General features: G+C 36.5%; 1 protein-coding gene across 1 annotated transcript in view; it reads right to left on the reverse strand.

Moving 5' to 3' along the window:
* CSTF3 (cleavage stimulation factor subunit 3) overlaps window positions 1-21,172 on the reverse strand; it is a 72,315-nt gene that overhangs the window by 1,316 nt on the left and 49,827 nt on the right. Inside the window, exons 4-19 of the mRNA XM_028514687.2 lie at window positions 18,348-18,380; window positions 17,877-17,974; window positions 17,439-17,505; window positions 17,324-17,358; window positions 17,111-17,237; window positions 15,670-15,747; window positions 14,736-14,898; window positions 12,785-12,894; window positions 12,087-12,203; window positions 11,751-11,825; window positions 10,019-10,162; window positions 9,343-9,445; window positions 5,690-5,759; window positions 4,571-4,766; window positions 1,854-2,007; window positions 1,063-1,157 (exon numbers count right to left, since the gene is read on the reverse strand). Coding sequence (XP_028370488.1) covers window positions 1,063-1,157; window positions 1,854-2,007; window positions 4,571-4,766; window positions 5,690-5,759; window positions 9,343-9,445; window positions 10,019-10,162; window positions 11,751-11,825; window positions 12,087-12,203; window positions 12,785-12,894; window positions 14,736-14,898; window positions 15,670-15,747; window positions 17,111-17,237; window positions 17,324-17,358; window positions 17,439-17,505; window positions 17,877-17,974; window positions 18,348-18,380 — 1,665 coding nt within the window. The remainder of the gene's footprint in view (window positions 1-1,062; window positions 1,158-1,853; window positions 2,008-4,570; window positions 4,767-5,689; window positions 5,760-9,342; window positions 9,446-10,018; window positions 10,163-11,750; window positions 11,826-12,086; window positions 12,204-12,784; window positions 12,895-14,735; window positions 14,899-15,669; window positions 15,748-17,110; window positions 17,238-17,323; window positions 17,359-17,438; window positions 17,506-17,876; window positions 17,975-18,347; window positions 18,381-21,172) is intronic.

Here is a 21,172-nt window from a genome sequence, read left to right on the forward strand (position 1 = left end):
AGAGGGAGAGAGAAAAACATCGATTTGCTATTCCACTTATTTATGCATTCATTGAACCTGCAGTATTGTATCAAGATGACGCTCTAACCAATTGAGCCGCCTGGCCAGGACATAGCTGACATTCAATAGTTTCACATGTACAGCATAGTGACTAGACATAACTTATGAGGTGATTACCCCACCCTGGTAAGTCTAGTACCTGTGTAGCACCATATATAGTTAAAATACTATTCACTATATTCCCTATGCTGTATTTAACATCCTGCACGACTACTTTGTAACTGCCAATTTGTACTTCATCTTTTTGACCCAGTCCCCCAACTCCCCTCCCATTTGGCAATCATCATTTGTTCTCTGTATCTATGAGTTTGTTTTGTTTGTTCACTTATTTTGTTTTTTAGATTCCACATATAAGTGAAATCATATGGTATCTGACTTCCTCTGTCTGATTTATTTCACTTAACATAATATCGTTAGGTGCATCCATATTATTACAAATGGTAAGATTTCATTCTTTTTTTATGGCTGAGTGATATTCTATTGTATGTATGTACCACATCTCCTTTATCCAGTTGCCTACTAACGGACACCTAGGTTGCTTCCGTATCTTGGATATTGTAAATAATGCTGCAGTGAACATAGGGGTACATGTATCTTTTTGAATTAGTGTTTGAATTTCTTTGGGTAAGTATCCAGAAGTAGGATTGCTGGACCACATGGTAATTCTATTTTTAGTTTTTTGAGGAACCTCCATACTATTTTCCACAGTGGCTGTACCAACCTGTATGCCCACCAGCAGTGCTCTAGGGTTCCCTTTTCCCCACATTTCACCAATATTTGTCATTTGTTGATTTATTAATAATAGCCATTCTGACAAGTGTGAGGTGATACTTCATTATGCTTTTAATTTGCATTTCTGATGATTAATACAAATACATTTTAATCCCCAATAATATGACAAGTTAAAATAGCACTACTTTATATTTCCTGTGATACAAAGGAAAAGCACGCAGGTACTGTAACTCACAGAACAAGTATCTATCATGAAAATTGTGAACTAACCTGGAAACAGATGGGAGGAGGGAGAAGTTTCATTAAAACAACAGCTGCAGGTGGTACCGGGAATACTCCACCAGGAACTGGGTGTAAACCTGGAGCTATAAGAGAGAAAAGTAGGAATCAGGTGGGATGGAGGAATTTCTATACATTTAAGAGCTAACATAAATCACTTGCACACAAAGATGTTCTATGTCTATGTTGCTTTGTTCCGGACATTTCAAGTTGTGTTTAGTGTTTTACATGTTTTGCCGAACTCAACAGGATTAGACAGTGAGAGCCGTCTCAACCTCACAGCCACCAGGAGGCAGAAGAATAAACAAGTGACTTTGCATAAGACAACCCAGGGTCTAAATGGAAGTCCATTTTTGTCAAACACCCCTTGTAAGCCTCACAAGTCATTTGTTCAGCAATCTTGTTTAAAGTCAATTACTCAACAACATTTCATCATAAGGGCCTGGTTCAAATAGGATCTAGATGGACTAGTGCCCATTAGTAAGCATAAATAATAGCAAATAACACCACTGAAGTAAGTTTCCAGCTGTACAGGTAACCTGTACATAGCAGCATTTCTGAACACTGTCTAAGTATCACTGCCAAAAAGGGTTACTGGAACCTGAGTCACCAAGTTTTATGTTTTTTCTTTAAAACATTCTTAACATGGTTCAAAGATTACAGTCCAGTCACTTGTCACAGTGACCCTTGTGTAATAAATAACCTACAATGGAAAGGTCATATTGCTTTGCCCCCCACACCTCTGGACTGAAATCAGTACTGGATCTAAAGTCATGGCTTACGTGCTAAATGTCGTGGCTGAAATGGAATCATCTGCTGAGTGTCTGGTTTAGGGTACTCTGGTTTTCTATCCACTTCATCTTTCAGAACAGGTACTATAGAAGGAGCTACAACTGGGTCTGGAATTATAGCTGCTAGCTTAGCACGCGAGACATCCTGAAAATGCAGAACAGAAGAATCCTAAACCTGAAAAAGGGACTTGTAGAGTATAATTGTGCAGTTCTACAATCTCGAAGATACACTGAATAATTGGGTAAAAATCACAGAAAGAATGGAGAGGAATATACAAGAGCTTGATGGTAAAGACTGTTAAACACTCAACAAAGAAAGCTAAAAGGCTCTAAAGATTTGGTGTTTTATAACTTTACCCAACCCCAGTTAATCATTTAGACACAGTGTTGCCAGGTGGGACTTTTGTCAGATAGATACAAGCTTTTGTGGGTAAATACATAAGATTGGGCACCAACTAGAGTGGAGTAATTTGGAAGAAAATCTATAATTTAAAATATTTTTCTGACACTTCCCTTCCACTGGGATTGAACAACACCTGTCAGTTTAAGTGAGGAAGCTAGATTAAGTGAGGATCTGCTTCATGAAAGCTAAAATAAAGTTTGTTTTATTGATTATGTTAGTTAATAAGATTTGCCAATTAAATAAAAAATTATCCCCAACACGCAATTCTAGGAAGAAGGAACACTTATTGAGCAATCTCTATTCGTCAGACAATTTTAGCCATTTATTCCTTCTTTGATGAGGCAAACAGTAACATCTCCATTTTAGAGAAGGGAGTGGAGGCTCTGCCGTTTCCAAGGTCCCACGGCCGGGAAGCAGAGAGAGGATGGGAAGCACAGGCCTGAGAACCACTCTCCAAAGGGAGCGATACATCCACCTGTTGAGACCCTACCCCAGAGAAGATTCTCTGCTACAGGCAGCCTGTCAATCTGCCCATCTAGAACCAAAAGAACCCATTTTGCCACCATCAAGAGATAATAAGAGCATTTCACTTTCTCAAAATGTGCTCAAATGCAGTTGGTGGCAAATCTAAATTAGCAGGCTTGTTGGAAATTATTTTTTTCTCACATTTCCTCTCTCATGCTACACACACAGCAGCACATTAATCCTTCCAAAATAAGAGTAGAAAGAAATAGATGGAAAATTCATATTCAAGTGGTTCTACTTGGAAATAGCTCTTTATTTTCATTAACTTTCTTAATTTCCATTTTCATCTTAGCAAAGTTGAAATAGCTTTTTCTAATAAATCCACACAGTCTAAAATGTCTTTGGCTTTTCACTAAGAAATAGTTAAAAACTAGAAGCAGAACCTGCTCAGCCCTGAGCAGTAACCCCTTAGAGTTCAGAAAAGGAATCTGGGGCTGGCACAGGACTGAAGCTTCCATTATTAAAAAGGTCTAAAGGTTAATTATGGGTGATTTTTCTCAAACACTTTAATCTGGCTTGGACAGCAGCACGGTGAGACCCAGGCCACAAGAGGGCAGTGAGGAAAGGGAGAGTGTGGTCAGGAGTACTCATTATAATGCTGGTTAGAGTCAACGGACCGATCTGGGACTCTTCCCTCGGAATTTCCATCTTGGTCTTTTTGAACATGACAGAGAAAACTCAAGAAATAATAGAAAAATGGCTCTTCTCAGCCAGGACTGTTTCTGGGGTTGCGTAAACATGAATTCTTCCCCCTGGTCCGAACAGTTTCAGGTAGCCAGATTTGTTTTCGTATGACGAAGTGATCTACACAAAGGAGCTCCATTCTTAGCTAAGCTAATTTCCTCAGGGCCCCAATGAAGAAGCACTATTTTAAAGATACAGATTCCTCAAAGAAATTTACTTATTTATCAAGCTGTAATATTTCATTATACCTACACATATGCAACAGGAACTACATTTGGTAAGATCTCCTGTCAAAATACATTAATTTTTAAAAAAAGATTTTACTTATTCATTTATTAATTAAAGAGAGGGGAAGAGAGAGAGAGAAAGAGAGGGAGAGAAACATCAATTGATTGCCTCTCATACATGCCCCAATGGGGGACCAAACCCACAACCCAGGCACGTGCTCTGACAAGGAATTAAAGAAGCAATCTTTTGGTTTGTGGGATGATACCCAACCAAGTGAGCAACATTGGTCACCAGGGACATTCATCAGTTTTAAGAACGACTAGAAAAAAAATGTAATGCCTAAGATGACATTGAGATTTCTTTTGCTTTGCTTCCCTCCCAACACCTCCATCTGCCCACCAGACACTAGGCATTGACAATTTCAAGGAAAGAATGAAAGCATTTGTTAAATCTCATTTTAATACTCATTTTGTTCAGCACTTTTGATACTCAATGTTTCATAAACCCAAGGACAATCCCTGAACTCTTCTTTCTTTTTTTCTATCCTCACTCAAGAACACTCGTTACTTTTAGAGAGAGGGGAAGGGAGTGAGAGAGTGACAGAAACATCCGTGTGAGAGAGAAACATCAATCGACTGCCTCCTCGTAAGTGCCCCAAGTGGGGTACACACCGTGCAACCCGAGTATGTGCCTGACCGGGAATCAAACCCGCAACCTTTCTGTCTATGGGATGATGCTCCAACCAACTGAGCAAATCTATCCTAAAACTAGATTAATCTGTACTTCAGAATGTAAAGTTTATCCATGAGGTATTCTAAAATGTTGGAAAAGTCAGGACACTACACACATCTTGATCCTAAGTACATACCTTATAACCAAGTGCTTTTAGTTCACTTGCAGAGCAAGGATATAAATCCATGAACTTGTATCTATCTACCAGTAAAGCTGTTTCTTTTCCTTCATACTCTTCTTTGAATGCTGTGAACCGTCTTTTCTCCACTTTGAGTATACTAGCTAGATCACCAATATTACTTTCAAAAGCTAGAAATCGGGCCCAAATTTCTCTGTAAGAAAATAATCAATACTTAATTATTTTGGGTTTGGGACAGGGAGTCCATTTACAAAAAAACGCCTTAAGTTCCCCCTCTCCATTTTAAAAAGTATGTCTCTTTTTCATTATAAAGATTTCTGAACTACAGAAAAATAGTACAACAAATATATCATTACTTAGATTTAATCATTGTTAATATTTTGCCATAGTTTTTTGCTTAAATATTTAAAGTAAGTTATAGACATAATATTTCACCCTCAATACTTCTGTGCTGAAGCTCTTTTGTGAGTTTTTACTTATTTAGCATATGTCCCCATCCTTTGTGGTCAATAAGAGGGATAGTTTACCCTGGAAAAGGTAAACTCTAGGTGGAAGAATAGAAAAATGAATCTGGATAGATTTCCAGTTTCTCCAGAAAAATGTGGCTCCGCCATTTTTGTTGAGTAGCATTAAATATAATGTAGAATTCATTCTTCATTCAATGTGTGAATAAAAATATAAAAGCTCTCTATTTTTTCCCTTTAATATGGATCACTGAAAATCAATTTATACCTCACCACTATTCTAAACAGCCAAAATTAAGTCTCAGAGACTCAAATCTGTGCTCTCAAGGGAGGTAAAAATTTCAGAACACTTCTAATCTGTTCACATCAATTTCTAGAGATATAGTAAACTAGAAGATATATTAAAATACTCAATAACAAATTGCTAAGACATCTCTCAAAACAATTCTTATCAGTATGCAAAAACTAAACTATAATTAACTTAAACAGGAATAGAAATATTGCAGGCAGGCATTTGTAAGTTAAGTTTCAAGAGAGAAGGGGAATTTCTCCTGAAACTTACACTCAACAAACAAACATTCACTCCACAGATCACAATTCAAGTATACAGGCCACATTAGAATTGGACCAACAAGTTTTCACAATGGCTTACCCTGACTTTTCAGGAGGAAGGCTTCCAGATGTTAGAACTCGTTCAAACAAAACCCGGGTATTATTGTCCTCTAGGATGATAGAAGAGTTTTTAAATATTAAATCAGGTTTACAATTCAACAGTATATGTGCACATGTATTATCTTGTTTAATACTCACAAAAACGCTATGCAGAAAGGAAACTTTCATTATCATACCCAATTTTTATAGATGAGGAAACTTGAGGTTCAAAAAAATTAGGTGAGCAGATCTGGCTCACTGTTACTGAGTAATAGAGTTATAACTAGAAGCCAGGTCTTTTTACCTGTAGTTCAGTCCTCCTTAGTATACTGCAGTTGTAATGTAAAACCATAATACTGTCATATGTGAGTCCAGCATCCTCTTTTATTTATTTTTAGAGAGGGGAAGGGAGAGAGGGAGAGAAACATCAATGTGTGGTGGCCTCTCAAGCACCCCCTACTGGAGACCTGGCCTGCAATCCAGGCATGTGCAGGGACTGGGAATCAAATCAGTGACCCTTTGGTTTGCAGTCCAGCACTCAATCCACTGAGCTAAACCAGCCAGGGCCCTATCTGCCTTTTAGAAATAATGAAAATTACATATCTGCTTGACATTAGAAGTGTCAGACTATTAATAATTTTTAAATACATTGAATATGAAGGATGGCAAGCTCAAATTTAGATACACTTGAGTTTCTTATTTTGTAACACCAGGATGACACTATATTTAAGTTTAAATTCTTGTACAGGTACAATAATATCTAGACTGGTAAATATGCAAATGGAAAATGAATTAAGAATGGTCACCAGAGGAGCATCTGAGATCTTGCTCCCAGGCATATGTCATCAGTCGGGCTCAAATAAACTCATAAAAATTCAAAACAAACAAAAAAGAATGGTCACTAGAAATGGATTAAAACTTAAGAGTCATGGGAGGTACTTTGTAGTTTGAAGTGGGAAGATGATACTTTTTGCTAAGCTCTAATGCATCTATTAATATTTAAGGATCCTATTCAATTATATATTATATTATAAAATATTATATTTTAAATGGGTGCATTTATGGTTCATAAATCATACCTAAATAAAATTGTAAAAAAAAAAAATCCAGCAGAGTCCTGACCCAGTGGTTCAGTTGGATGAAGCATCGTACAGTACACCAAAAGTCTGCAGGTTCAATTCCCAGTCAGGGCACATACCTAGGTTGTGGGTTGTCAGGGAGTGTGCGAGAGGCAACCGATCAATGTCTTTCTCTCACATCAATGTATCTCCCTCTTTCTCTAAAATCAATAAACATATCCTTGAGTGAAGATTTAAAAAAATCCAGCAGAGTAGCTGGTTGTTATTGCCTCAGGGTAGTTATTCAGTTTTACTATATGTCCACATGCAAAGTGAAACCACGAGGTTTAAAATGTACTGAACATGTATTAAAAATGTACTGAATGCCAGAGATGTAAAGTACAACACAGGAATATAATCAATAATACTGTAATAACTATACATTGGAAATATCAGGGGATCACTTTGTAAAGTATATGACTGTCTAACCACTATGTTGTAACTTAAAACTGATACAAAACAAGACTGAATGTAAACTCAATTTATATTGAAAAATAAAATTTTTTGGATAAAAATAATATGTATTGAGTGCATTATGTATTCAACCAAAGAAGATGACACCATACCCTGGCTTTCACCTTAAACTTAACATACTATACTTTGGAAAATGGAATGTAAATCTTGCATTTTATTCTTTTTGCTGTGCTCCATGCTTTGCTCAAGGTACATTCTTTACCATTGCACGTAACTTTCCACTGCTTGTTACATGGTTCTCTGCCTGGAATAATGCATTTTCTTATATCTTTATCTGGCAAATGAACTATTGCTCATCTCCTATCCCCTTTTTTATGACACCTAGATAGCACTGTCCAATAGAAATGATACAAGCCAAATATGTAATTTAAATTTTCTGCTAGCCACATTTAAAAGAGTAAAAGCAGGTGAAATTAACTTTAATCTATCTCATTTAACCCAATATATCTAAATTATTATCATTTCAACATGTAATCTATTTGAAAATTTAAGATATTTTACATTGTTTCTCAAACTTATTCTTCGAAGCCTGGTATTTTGCCTGTGTACCACATTTCATTCTGGCCTAGCCACATTTCAAGTGCTCAGTACTCAGAACCTACATTATACTCTCCTCTCTGTGACTCCTAAGTATTTAGCACATTTTTCATCATTGCCACCCTATCAGAAGTAGTTAACATTTACATATAATATGCGTACCATATTCCATAGGTAAGTCAACCACATGCAAAGCCCGTATGATCCTCTCAACGACCTTATGAAAGGTACTCTATGACTGTTCTGCAGGTGAGAAAGCTGAAACAAGTTTATATACCTAACCCCAGAACTCATGCTACAATTAAGGACTAGCTGATGGTCTAATTACATTTACACATCTGACTCCCCCATGAGAATGCTCTGAGGGGAAGAAAGGGGTCCTATTCACATTTATATTTTCAGACCCTAGTAACCAGAAGGTACTGAGTAAATGATGGACAGATGGGTGGATGGATGGATGAATGAATGATGGACTATCTAAAAGACAAAAATGCTGACATCAGATATCAGTGTCCATTTTAGAACAACAAATATTGTACATACTAGTAACTATTCTAAAAAAGCAAAAAGATTTAAATTGGTGAAGAAGATTAATTTTGTACAAGAAAAAAGTTTTTTCATTAAATGCTCTGCTGTCTCACTTTTTAAGAGTTAAGTCCTCTTCCAGAGTGTAGAATCACTAAGCTGAAATACAAAATCATATTTAACTTTTATTCTTTTCTACTATTTAGGTATATAAAATGCTACATATTTTCTGAAAACTATCATTTCATTGATATATACCTGTGCTATCTAGTTATATAATCATTTATGTAGCATACAATTATGTATTGTTTTCTTAAATCAATTTTAATGAGATAATTTTTAGTCAAAAAATTACACATCCTTGACTGTGGGTTAACTGGACTAAATGAGGTACATATATGTACGTAAGAATCTCCTAGCTCAGTGCCTGGTATAAGGTAGGAACACAACAGAGGATGGCTATTATTATTATTATTATTATTGTTATTACAGAACAGGGAAATAAAACTAAAGATGTTAAATAAAGATAATGTTTGTTTTTTTAATTTGCTTCCTCAGTAGCATTTTACTTTACTACTTGAGCATCTTTGAGTTTTGGTGGCTAGAGTTTTTGTTTGTTTCTGTCTGTCCTGTCCTATCATCCTCAGCCCCAGACTGGGCACAAGAGATGATTTGCCCAGGTCATCAGAGATGAGCATCAACAACTCTGTGTCTCCCAACTCTAAACCTGTGGCTTTATCCTACTATTGATGGGACTTTCTGATGATGCAACACAGACCATTCTTTATGCAGAGTCAAAGGCCTCTGCTATTTCCCGATGAATATAAATTTGTAGTTGACAGGTCACAGATATTTCTTGAGTGCCTATCAAGTACCTGATTCTGGTGTGAGGATCTAATTATAACACATTTATAAAGGAAAAAATCCAGCAACATAATTTCAGAGAATGACACTGATGGCTTAATATTAAGTAATCATTCTAGACTGAGAATCTACTTACCATTGAGGTGAGAAAGATAGTCAATATAGGCCAGAACATATTCTGGAATGTCTCCATACTTCTTTAGCCCCAGCTCAAAAATCTTAAAGGCAACAGATTTGTCCTAGAAGTAAAGAGAGGGAAGTACTTATTTCTACAAAACAACAGACAAGATACTCAAAAAGATATTAAAACTAAAATATCTAAACATGATAAGGTACAATAAGAATTAAAATGGAAATTAAAATCATATTAAGTAAAAATTGCTGAGCTAGAAACCACTCAGGGTTTAGATTCAGAAATACGCAGTTTAATAAGGCAGAAATTTGCAGGCAGTGGGGGTCTGAATTAATGCTCCATGCAACTGTACACAGATACACTTAGATATACTTTATGACATGAGCAATTAAAACTTAATGACAGCCCTCGCTAGCATAGCTCAGTGGATTGAGTGCAGACTGCAAACCAAAGCATCGCAGGTTCGATTCCCAGTAAGGGCACATGCCAGGGTTGCAGGCCATGGCCCCCAGCAATCACACATTGATGTTTCTCTCTCTCTTTCTCCCTCCCTTCCCTCTCTAAAAAATAAGGAAATAAAATCTTAAAAAAACTTAATGACAAAAACTAGGAATACCTTTCTTTTAATTAATGTATCTCAGATAAAGGAAATTATTTTCTATTCTAGTGCCACCCTTACCTTACTACAGTAATACTCCATGAGCGCTGCAGTAACATAGACATGATGGCGCGTTCTAGTATCTTCTCTTGCTTTTTTAAATATCATTCTTCCAGATTTGATACCTTCTGCTCTTCTTGCAAATTTCATGTACTGGATATATACCTATGCAAAAACAAGTATTTGTTTTCTATCAGTTAAGGTAGAATGGGATCCGCGTAGCATCCAAAACAGATTTACCTTATTCCAATACTAATATGTTTTTCTGCATAAGAAAGGAATCATGTATACCCAAGAAATGAGAAAGTAAATTATAGGTATTGTACTATCTAAATCCATAAGCCAATTTGTTCTGGTATTAACATTATGATGATGATGATGATGATGATGATGATGATTTTAATCCTCTCCCAAGGATATGTTTATTGATTTGAGAGAGAGAAGAAGTGGGGGGGAGGGGGGAGGAAGGAGAAGAGAGGAAGGGGGAGAGAGAGAGAGAGAGAGAGAGAGAGAGAGAAAGAAACACTGATATGAGAGAGAGAGAAACAGTGATGTGAGAGAGAGTGATATCCATCTGTTGCCTTCCAGGATGTGCCCACGCCCCCACCCCCACTGAGGATAAACCCACAACCTAGGCATATGCCCTGACCAGGAATCAAACCTGCGATCTTTCGGTGTACAGGACAGCACTCCAATTAATTGAGCCACACTAACCAGGGCCTTATCTGCCCAGTTTTCATGACATCAAACTGTTACCCAGTATTGACAGATGAGTGCTTAAATGAATGAACTATGAGTTCCTTGAGAAAAGAAAATTTACCTAATTTGTTGTTATACTACTGGAATCTAGCACAGTGCACAGTACAGAGCAGTTTGCTAAATGAATTTAAAAATGATTATTAAGCCCTGGCCATGTAGATGAGTTGGTTTGAGCATTACTGAACATGCCAGTGTTTCAGGTTCGATCCCCAGTCAGGGCACACGCAAAAATCAACCTATGAATGCATAAATGAGTGCACAATAAATCAGTGTCTCTCTCTCTCTCTCTCCCCCCACCTTCCTCCTCCTCCTCCTCTCTAAAATCAATAAATAAAAATTTTAAAAAATGATTAATAAATGCCAACAATTACAGCAGTGGAATGCCAATACAAACAAACAAAAGAGCAGGATAGCTGTAGCTGACTAGAGGCAGAGGGCCCAGAGCCCCATGTATGGGCCTGTCCCCACTTCCCTTGGCTGAGAGAGCTCCACTGCGCTGTCACAGAAACTCAGGGCTTTGAAAACCAGTATTACAGAGCAGAACTCAGGACAAAGTGAATTTCTGTCCATCCCTTCTCAGGATGTTGGTTTCTCCTGCCTCCATTTTTTAAAAAGAAATATTTATCATGAAGTAATTATGTGGCATAAATGGCTTCCAATCATGATCACGAAGAAGGTGTTAGATAGAGAAAGCCCCACTGTGGCTGTTTCATATTGCTGCATTAAAAAAAGAAGACTGAGTAGAGAACAGATCAGTGATTGCCAGGGATTGGGAAAGTAGACGGGCTGACTATGAAGGGTCACATGAGGAAATTCTGGGAAGTGATTGAAGTGTTTTATATCTTATTATGACGGCAGTCCCGTGACTCAATGTTATTGGTCAAGGTTCATAGGACCACACAATAAAAACAGGAAATTTTATTGTACACAAATACATTTTCTTTGTTTGTTTAAGCAGACTGCAAGTGGGAAAGAGATCTGTAACATTACTCACCAAGGTGGGATCAATATCCTCAATTGCCAGAAGTCTGTTATATATACTGTGAACCTTCTCATACTTCATGCGACTCTAAGGTGGTAGAGAAGAAGTGGGTATAAATATGTACTCTAAACAAGCAGGATTTGAGCTCTGAGGAATCCAGAGGCTGCACCCCACAGTGGCACCTGCTTTGAGCATAAATATATAATAAGCTGAGGACTAGTAAGTGTTCATTTTGCATCATCTTTGTCTACCAAAGCAATATTCTTGCCAAAGAGATAGCCAGAAAAAAAAATCCAGTCTTGCAGTAAAAAATCCGTTTATAAGAAAGTTGTAATTATTTTTACTCACCTCTTCATAATCTGCATATGCAAAATAAAGAAGCATATTCTTCTTTAATAAAGTGCTTATGGCTCTTTCATATATATTAGCAGCTTCATCACTAAATAATTTGGCATTATTCATATCCTAGAAGGGAAAAAAAAGAAAAGTTCACACTCAATAATTTTCATATAGTTTAAGAAGAATAAAATATACACTCATTATATATGTACATTCAGACACATATGCACTTCTGGATTTTAAAATATTCCAAACACTTATTCCATTATTTTAATACAAAAATCATAAAGTACTCTAAATGATTCATCACTATGCTACATTTAAAAATCTATTCCATTTCAATTCTGACTAAGGAAGTCTAATCATATAGAAATGTTACTAAAATTCATGTTGACATAAAGTTATTAACACTCTTTTTAAAAATTATTTATTTATTTATTTTTAGAAAGACGGTGAGGGAGGGAGAGAGGGAGAGAAACATCAATGTGTGGTTGTTCTCATGAGTACCCTACTGGGGACCTGGCCCACAACCCAGGCATGTGCTGGGAAACGGACCTGCGGCCCTTTGGTTCACAGGCTAGAACTCAATCCACTGAGCCACACCAGCCTGGGCCTCTTTATAACCAAAATTCAGCATTACATTTTTAGCAAATTACTGCTACACCAAAACCATGAAAAGACCAGGAGGGACTAAAAGGAATACTCACCCCCTTCTCTGCCAGCAGTTTACTCGACTGCTCAAGGTACTGGGCGGCTTCATACCAAATGTCAGGGTGATGGCCCAGCACGAGCAGGCACTGTTCATAAGCAAACATAACTAAGGAAAGACAATTACAACACTCAATTAAAATAAATATTATTTACAAAACTGTCAATACAGGCATCACCATTAAATTATTAAGCTAAGATAGGGCACTCAATAATGATTCATAACTAGAAATAAAAGCTTTAGTGACTTCTGGCACCATCATCCTCCCAAGCCCCATCTATCCATCCATCATTTAAGTTAATATTTATTGAGCACCAACTATATGCTAGGAATGTGAAAGGCACCATGATTACACCAGTGAGTAAGACTTCCTATACTCAAGAAGTCTGCCGTATATTGAAAAAACAAAACAAAACATTGAGAGCAATCATAAAAAGAGTGAAGTATTGTGATGAGGAAAGTACAGGGTACTCTCGAAACTTACTTAACATAGCTTAGGGACTCAAAAAAGGCTTCACTAAGGAACTGACATCTAAAGCGAAACCTGAAGGGATAGAAGCTGGTCAGATGACACAGCAAGCAGAAACCAAGGGTGTCAGGAGTAGATACAAAAACGGTGTAGGCAAAACAAAACAAGACAAAACAAAATCCAGTATTTGAAAGGAATAAGAGTAAGAGAGCAAGCAAGGCAAGAGTAAAGAATCTTTGAAAGTTCCAAATTCTAGTTCTGCAATGGCAGAGTAGTGTGTATTAGACTGACTATCCTAGAAATAAAATTCATAAGGGGAAAAACACAGAAGCAACCATTTAAAGGCACTGGAGAGTGGTCAAAACAACAGAAACCAGAGAAGACTGAGCTACTAAAAACTCAGAACCACACTGGGTGAGAGCCATATTTAATATGGTGTTTCTCCTCAAGGGTGTGCCCATGTGTGTCAGCTCGGGGATATCTAGGACTCAAGTCAAATGCTGAAGTCTTACTGGCTTGAGATGCGTACCACTGAGATCTGAGCTATGAGAGCAGCTGAAAACTAGGGGAGAAATTCCCCAAAAGAGATAGCCATAGATGGTGGAGCCTGAAAATCGAGGCACACATGCCCTCAAATCTTTAGCTGACCCCCAAAATATACATACACAGGAAAGAATACAAAGAGCCCAAGCAGAAAGCAAAGCTGGAAGGCTGAAAGAGCTGAACAGATATCTCAGCAGCTGCCCACTGTAATGGAGACCAAGTCTGGAATTTGAGCCCCAACAAGTTAGATGGTCTGGGTAAACACCTTGTACTTTCCATTATGTCCTAGGAATAAGGACTATGTCCCAGAACTAAGAGATTTACCCTGAGGTTAAGGGCACAACTAAAACAGACCTATCCAACCCACCACAAGGTCCAGGTGATCTGCCAGTAACTTAACTCCCTGCTAAAATAAAACTGAACATTCTTCCGAGGAAGATAACAAAATCCAGCTTTGCAGTGATTCATTTGTACATATGTACAAAGTCCAAAAGAAAATGTGACCCATAGTCAAGAGAAAGGAAACCAACACCAGGATGGCCCAGTTGTTGAAATTAGCCAAGATTTTATAACTACTGGTATAAGTATGTTCAAGGACATAAAGAAAGAGATGGTAATGAATACAGAATTGCAACAGAGAAAAGAAAACTGTAAGATAGAAACTATAAAAAAATACCAAAATTTCTAGAATGGAAATTATAAAACTGAAGTGTAAAATATCTGAAGTAAAGAATTCACTGGATGGTCTAAACAGGACATCGGATATGATAAAATAAAGCTCAGTGAACATGGAGATAGACCTGTAAGAATCACTGGAGCTGAAGACCACAAGAGGAAAGAAGACTGGGGGTACAAATTAACCTCGGTAACCTATGGGACAATATCAAGTGGCCTAACACACATGTAACTGCAGTCCCAGGAGGTCTAATCTTATTACCTCTTTTTGTTATAAGCGTCTGATCTTCTGTACGAAGAGGGTTACTCTTCTCCCACTGTATGTATTTCTTCCACATATCTACCTGCTGAGCTTCTTGAGGAGTATTCTGAGGAGGCACTGAGGGAGCATTGCGGTCCAAACCTTTCATTACTGTCTCATATTCCTAGACAACAAACATTTAGTGTTCTGCGATGAGCATAGGGACAACTCACATGTACAGATAAACAGGATGGAGTTGATCCGTTTGGAATACTGTGCTAAAATGTCTATTTCTTCCAAATGGCACTTCGTTAACATAATCTAAAAACTATTTAAGAGCAGGGAGAGAGATCACAGAGATTTACCTCCCCAGGAACAGGTTATCAGGACTGGGTAAGAGAACACCCTTGGGCCCTCTCTACAGGTAATCTAGGGGGTCACTGTCCAGGACTGAGCAACTTCACTGATGATCTGGTGGCATCATTACGGCCACCTGTGCAGAAACTATCTGTCTTTTTAAATTTCAGTAGTTTGTATTACCAGGCTATTTTCCCTAACTTCTATGGTGTCAATTAATGGAAAGGTATGTTCACAGGACAAAAGTCTGTCCCTGACAGCTGTTATCGGACAACAGAGTGGGACAGTATTCAGTACGTATGAGCACACAGGAGGAAAGGATAAGAACTTCTTTAATTATAGTTGGAACCTTGTCTCTATGACCTGATTCTATATTTGAAAACTTTCTTCCAAACCTGATTTATTCTATTTTGCCCCTTTACAGGTATGTAAAGAGGTATTTCATTTCAAATCTATCTTTGGCTCAGGCAATGTAATTGTCATTAAGACTCTTAATGGCTGAAAATATTAAAAGAGTAATACCAGACAGGAAAAGTTCTTAAGTAAACAATATATACAAAACAATCATTAAAACGAGTGGTCTGATAGAATTTTGTACCTTTGCTACGCGTCTAGCATTCATGTAATCTCTACTCCGATCTTCAATCATTTTTTTAGCTAAATGAATATTGATACCCTAAGAAAAAACAAAGGAAAACATATTAGTTTTGAATTAAGTATATTTTAATATTAGTACAATGGTCCACTTATTCGTTTACTGAACTGGCAATAAAAAAATTTCTGTATCTCAGAAATTTCTAAAGTTAGGGAATGATTTCGAAAAACTCCATTATTTCCCACACAATTCTAATATCAGTAGTAAAGACTGATGTAGAGATTCGTGTGGGTGAACAGCCATGTGGGGGGAAAAAAGAAATAAAAAAATAAATGCAGAGGTAGGGGATAGACATGAACATTATCGTTCATGTCTAGGAGTTCTCAAAGAGTAGACGGAGGATTCCTGTGTCCCAAGACCCTTTCGGTGGGGTCTCTGATATCAAAAAATTTTCATATAATACTAAGACATTATTTGCCTCTATTATAAACACACTGTGGAGTTTTCAGAGGCTACATGTCATTCAATACCATAGCAGATTGAATTTAGAAGCTGATAAAATCTAGCTCTCTTCTATTAAGCTAGATATTAGGGAAATCTGCAAAAATACAAAACAATGCCATTCTTCTCACTAAAATTTTTCTTGTTCTAGAAAATACAGTTTGTTTTAATGCTACTTATGTTAAAAGGTAAAGAATTTATTACTGTAAAATTTAAATGACTAAAAAAGTATTTAAAACATCTCAGTTTTGACCTCAATATGCTACATTTGACATATAACACCTATATTAAAATTAAAAGTTCTTTGTGGTCTTCAATATTTTTAAAATCCCAAGACCAAAAAATTTGAGAACCACTGCTCATACCTATGAGGGAATGACTTCAATATTCTACATAGTTCTTCCAAATCACAGAACATATAAAGAATTTTTTAAAAATTGATTTTAGAGAGAATGTGGCAGAGGGGTGGTTGGAGAGAGAGAGAAACATTAATTTGTTGTTCCACTTATTGATGCATTCATTGGCTGATTCTTCTGTGCCCTGACCAGGGATCAAAGCTGCAACCCTGGCAGGTATTGGGATGATGCTCTAACCAATTGATCAACCCAGCCAGGGCTATTAAAACACTTTTGAAAAAATACCATTTCATAAGAGATCCACGGCAATGTATGTGTATGATTGTGTGGGTAGTTTAGCACTGAATACAAGTTGTTAGAATTTCAATTTTTCCAGAATATCCTCTGAAAACAACTCGTCAATAATATGAGACTCTCAAAACCTTGCAAAAACATCAAGAGTGTTCTTTCATTATAGTTAACACAAAAAGAGACATGTGCAGCACTGATACCCAGGTACCTAATACCAGAAAGGCTAGAATCCCCAAATCCACAAGGCACGTAAATTAAACTGACTTGGTTATAATAACTACTCTGGCCTAATTTACCTCTTCATACTTGTTATAGTCCCTCCAGAGTTGTTCAATGTTGATCATTGGATTAACACAACCTCGCTGATAAACCCTTCGGACAGCTGTTATTCTCTGATTTTCTGCGTAAGACCCAACAGCCTCCCTGGTGTGGATAAGAAAGGCCATCAATTAAACTATAGCTAAATCAACTGTACACAGTGGGGGGAAAAAATCTATAGAAATACTTACACGCCCTTTAAGAAATTGATGTAATCCACCCAAATCTAAGAAATAAAATAAAATGTTACTTTCTTCACATTTTCAAATTTATTAAGTGTATATATTAAAAAATGTTTAACTCTACCTGGTAAGACATAATTTCCATCCCAATTTTATCCAGTGCAAAGTCATATGCTTGAGCCATTTTTTCTCTGAAATAAATGTGAAAAACATGTTTTAAAAAATTGTGTTCATTAAAATGTATCTATAACTAAAACACAATCATAACTCCTGATCATATGATCAGAATACTATTTGAACCTTTTGTATATGTAAACAAAAATTTTAAGGCTTCTTTAGAAGTACATCAAGTTCTTTTGTTTAGCTTAGTGATGACATTAATTTAGCACACTGCATCATAACATGCCAAGAGTGATGCTGTGACAAGTAATAAGATGCTTTTTCTTACATTTGACAGCAAGCCCATCTCTTTCCCTGGAGTTAAGAGGAGTTGTGAGTTACTGTGGGATTGACTGTGTGCTTCGGGTCACTTGTATTCTCTGAAGATCCTGACTTAACTTACTTGTAACTTGGTAGTTTGCCCTTGGTTTCTCGGACATATGAAAGATAACACTTCCATAAATCAATGTGCAAAACCTTCATAAGGCATCTCTGAAATAGCTATAAATACAAAAAAAAATAGAATCCAGGGTTAAATTTCACAGGTACATGGGTGATATGGAATATTCAAAAGCTCAGCTCCTTTCATGTATTTATCTTCTTACAAATAAATAGTAAATAGCAATTCCCTTCCTATTTCTTACTTTTAGATAATCAAAGGATTCTCATTGTCAATAGAATATAATCACTCTTTTCCTTTTCCAAATTTTTTACTAACATTTTAAAGCATAAAGAAAACTTGAATAAGTACCATCAACTCCTATATAATCACTACCTAGATCTAATAACTGTTCAATTTACTGTTTGTCATATATATGGTAAGTCTTAAGTGAAACTTCAGCATAAAAGTCAAAGTATATTCAATAGAACTCACCTTTTCAACTTTGTCATAATTTTTAGCTTTAATCTGAAGAGAAACAGAAAAATATCTGATTAACATCATTCTTTAGAGAGTATTAAGACAATACCTCTCAGTTTCTTAAATTAATCCTGCAAATTCATCTCTATACTTTCCTATTAATTCTACCTTTCAAATAGGTAGAATAGACATTTCTATTAGACATTTGAACCCAACATAAGATATATGCATTGTAAATATACATTATGTAGATCGAACCTGTATGAATAGATTTTCATGTACTTGTGTTGAAATTGTGTGAATTAAAAATTTTGTAAGAGTCAACAACATGAATACAGATATACAAAGCATAGTAGGACAGAAAAAAATCTTGCTAATTTTTACCATACATAAACTTTTTAGTCACTCAGGCAAACCACTGCAATCTAGGCACTAGGGATACCAGTGAACACGACATACACAGTCTGCCCACGTTCTCATAGAGTTTACGATCTTACAGGGAAAATAAGCACTCAGGTAGGGTAAGTACAGGGCACCATGGAAACATTTAAGAGGAGCATGAAGCTCAGACTTGGGGAGCTGCAAGACTTCCTGGAAAAAGTTCAGGTGTTAAGGATGAGGTGTTACACTGGTAAAGAAAGGGAAGAGTTATTCCCCGCAGGAATAAGAATGTGTGCAAAGACCAAGGTTAAATATTATTCGATTTTCTTTTCTATTTTCATCAAATGGTAGGCAGGATTAGTCAACTGTGATATATCACTCTGTTTCCCCCTGATAAGTGAATAATTTGGTTGGCTAGAGAAATCTTGGCTCATGTTCCTTTTCTCTTAGTATATATAAATTTTCCAGTTTTGTGGCTTAAGGTGCTACAGATAAGAACTCTGAAGTCTTTGAGCTTGACAACTTTTTTTTTTAAATTACTGCTTCTTCTCCCTTTTGTTCCATTTTCCTTTTAGAACTCCTATTATACACATTAAATCTCCTTATTCTATCCTTAAAACTTTTTTACCCATTCTTTGATTTTTTTTGCTCTAGGTTTAAAAGTATTTATTCCACTTGATTCCTCCAGGACAGTAATTTAAGTCTCCAAGCAACAATCTTCCTCCACTTGACCTATTGCTGGAGTTGGTTAAACAATAAGTTTCTGACTCCAGAGTTTTAAATACTGTCCTTCCAATCTCACTACATTCATATTATTTTACTCATTAGTGTCTGTCTCCTTGTTGAGCAGCAGCTCTACCTTGTTGGGGGCCTATCCCAACAGTTGCTGGATCACTAACTGTCCAATTATTTTTACTATCTAGTCACTGGAGCTGTGTTGGCAGTCTTAGGAGTGATAATTGACTCTTCCCCTACCAATGCAGCTATGTAGCAAGTGTACAAGAGCAAACAGGCTGTTAGTAATCCTCTGATAGAAAGAAATCTTTGCTCAAGAGAAGGGAGGACTTAGCCTGCCTGATGTCCACATTCCTTTGGGGTAAAGGCAGTTGAGGGGTTCCAAGTATCTCTACGGGTCAGTTTCTTAAGCCTTGCTTGCCCTAGGCTCTCCACCAGCCATCTTCTTTGAGACGGCCATAAAACCTGAGGTTTCCGTGCACCCAGCTGCTGGGCTCAGTAGAGGTAAATTAACATGGGAGCGGGAGTGAAGTCGAGTCACCAGCTTCCAAATACAATGACAGATTATACACAGTTCTTACACTAGGCTAGAAAAACTAAAACTACTTAGTGGGAAAATTGACAAAAAATATGAATAGGTGATTCCCAGAAGAGAAAATGAAAATGGTTAAAAACAATAAAGCAACACAAACTTACAAAATGGGAAAAACAAATAGATATTTTACACCAATCAGAATGGTAAAAGCTTAAAAGGGTATTAACACTACTGAAGCAATATGAGGAAAAGGGATTTCACACACTGCTGAAGGAAATATGAATTGTTATGACCTTTATGGAAAGCCATTGGTAAAAGCTATTCAAACAATAAAAATACACAAATTTTGACACAGCAATTCCATTCCTGGAATATACTCTGTAGAAATAAAAGCACCAGGATATAAAGGTGTTGTACAAAGTTATTAACTGTAAACTTCCCAGCAACAAAAACAGTTAACTAAGTTAATATTCACTAACAGAAAAATGGTTTAATGTATTACGGTACATTCACATCATGGAATATTATATATCTACATGAAATTAATTAGGACAGTAACAGGTAGTTTGGGGGAATTTCCACAAGATTTTATGGAATAAAAATACATAAAAATTTGTATAACCCATTTTTGTAAAACAGGATAAAAAACATATATCTTATTTATATACATGTATGTCTATATGTTATTTTATGAGAATGGAGGAAATATGGAAAATAAAGTTGTTAATATAGTTATGGGCAGAGTTCTATGTGTGGAGGAATAGAGGCAAGAAAAAAAAAGACTGAAGATCAGTTATATAATTTCATTTATTCATTTCAGTAAAAAATACATCTCTGTATGTGTAGTTAATGTAAATCAAAAGAATTTTATATTTCTTTTCTACACAAATTGGTCCTACATCTTGCACTCATCAATTATTTGCTTTAATCAGTATTTGTTCAATACATACGTGGAAAAAGGCGCTTCTAATACAGGAAGAGTCTCTGGCCTTGAATACACATGGCCACGGACTGTCACTCATAAATTCACCAATATTCCTTCTCTGACAGCCCCTTTATAAGAGCCTACAGTGGTAGCAATTATCATAGCAGGTACAATCTCATTATTTTTAAACATCACTCCATTTTTTAAAGTAGCAACCTACTTTGGAGAAGCAGTGTGATAAAATAAAAAGAACCTGATCACCTT

The sequence above is a fragment of the Phyllostomus discolor genome, chromosome 6 (genome assembly GCF_004126475.2).
Source record: "Phyllostomus discolor isolate MPI-MPIP mPhyDis1 chromosome 6, mPhyDis1.pri.v3, whole genome shotgun sequence".
In the NCBI taxonomy this organism is placed as follows: domain Eukaryota; kingdom Metazoa; phylum Chordata; class Mammalia; order Chiroptera; family Phyllostomidae; genus Phyllostomus; species Phyllostomus discolor.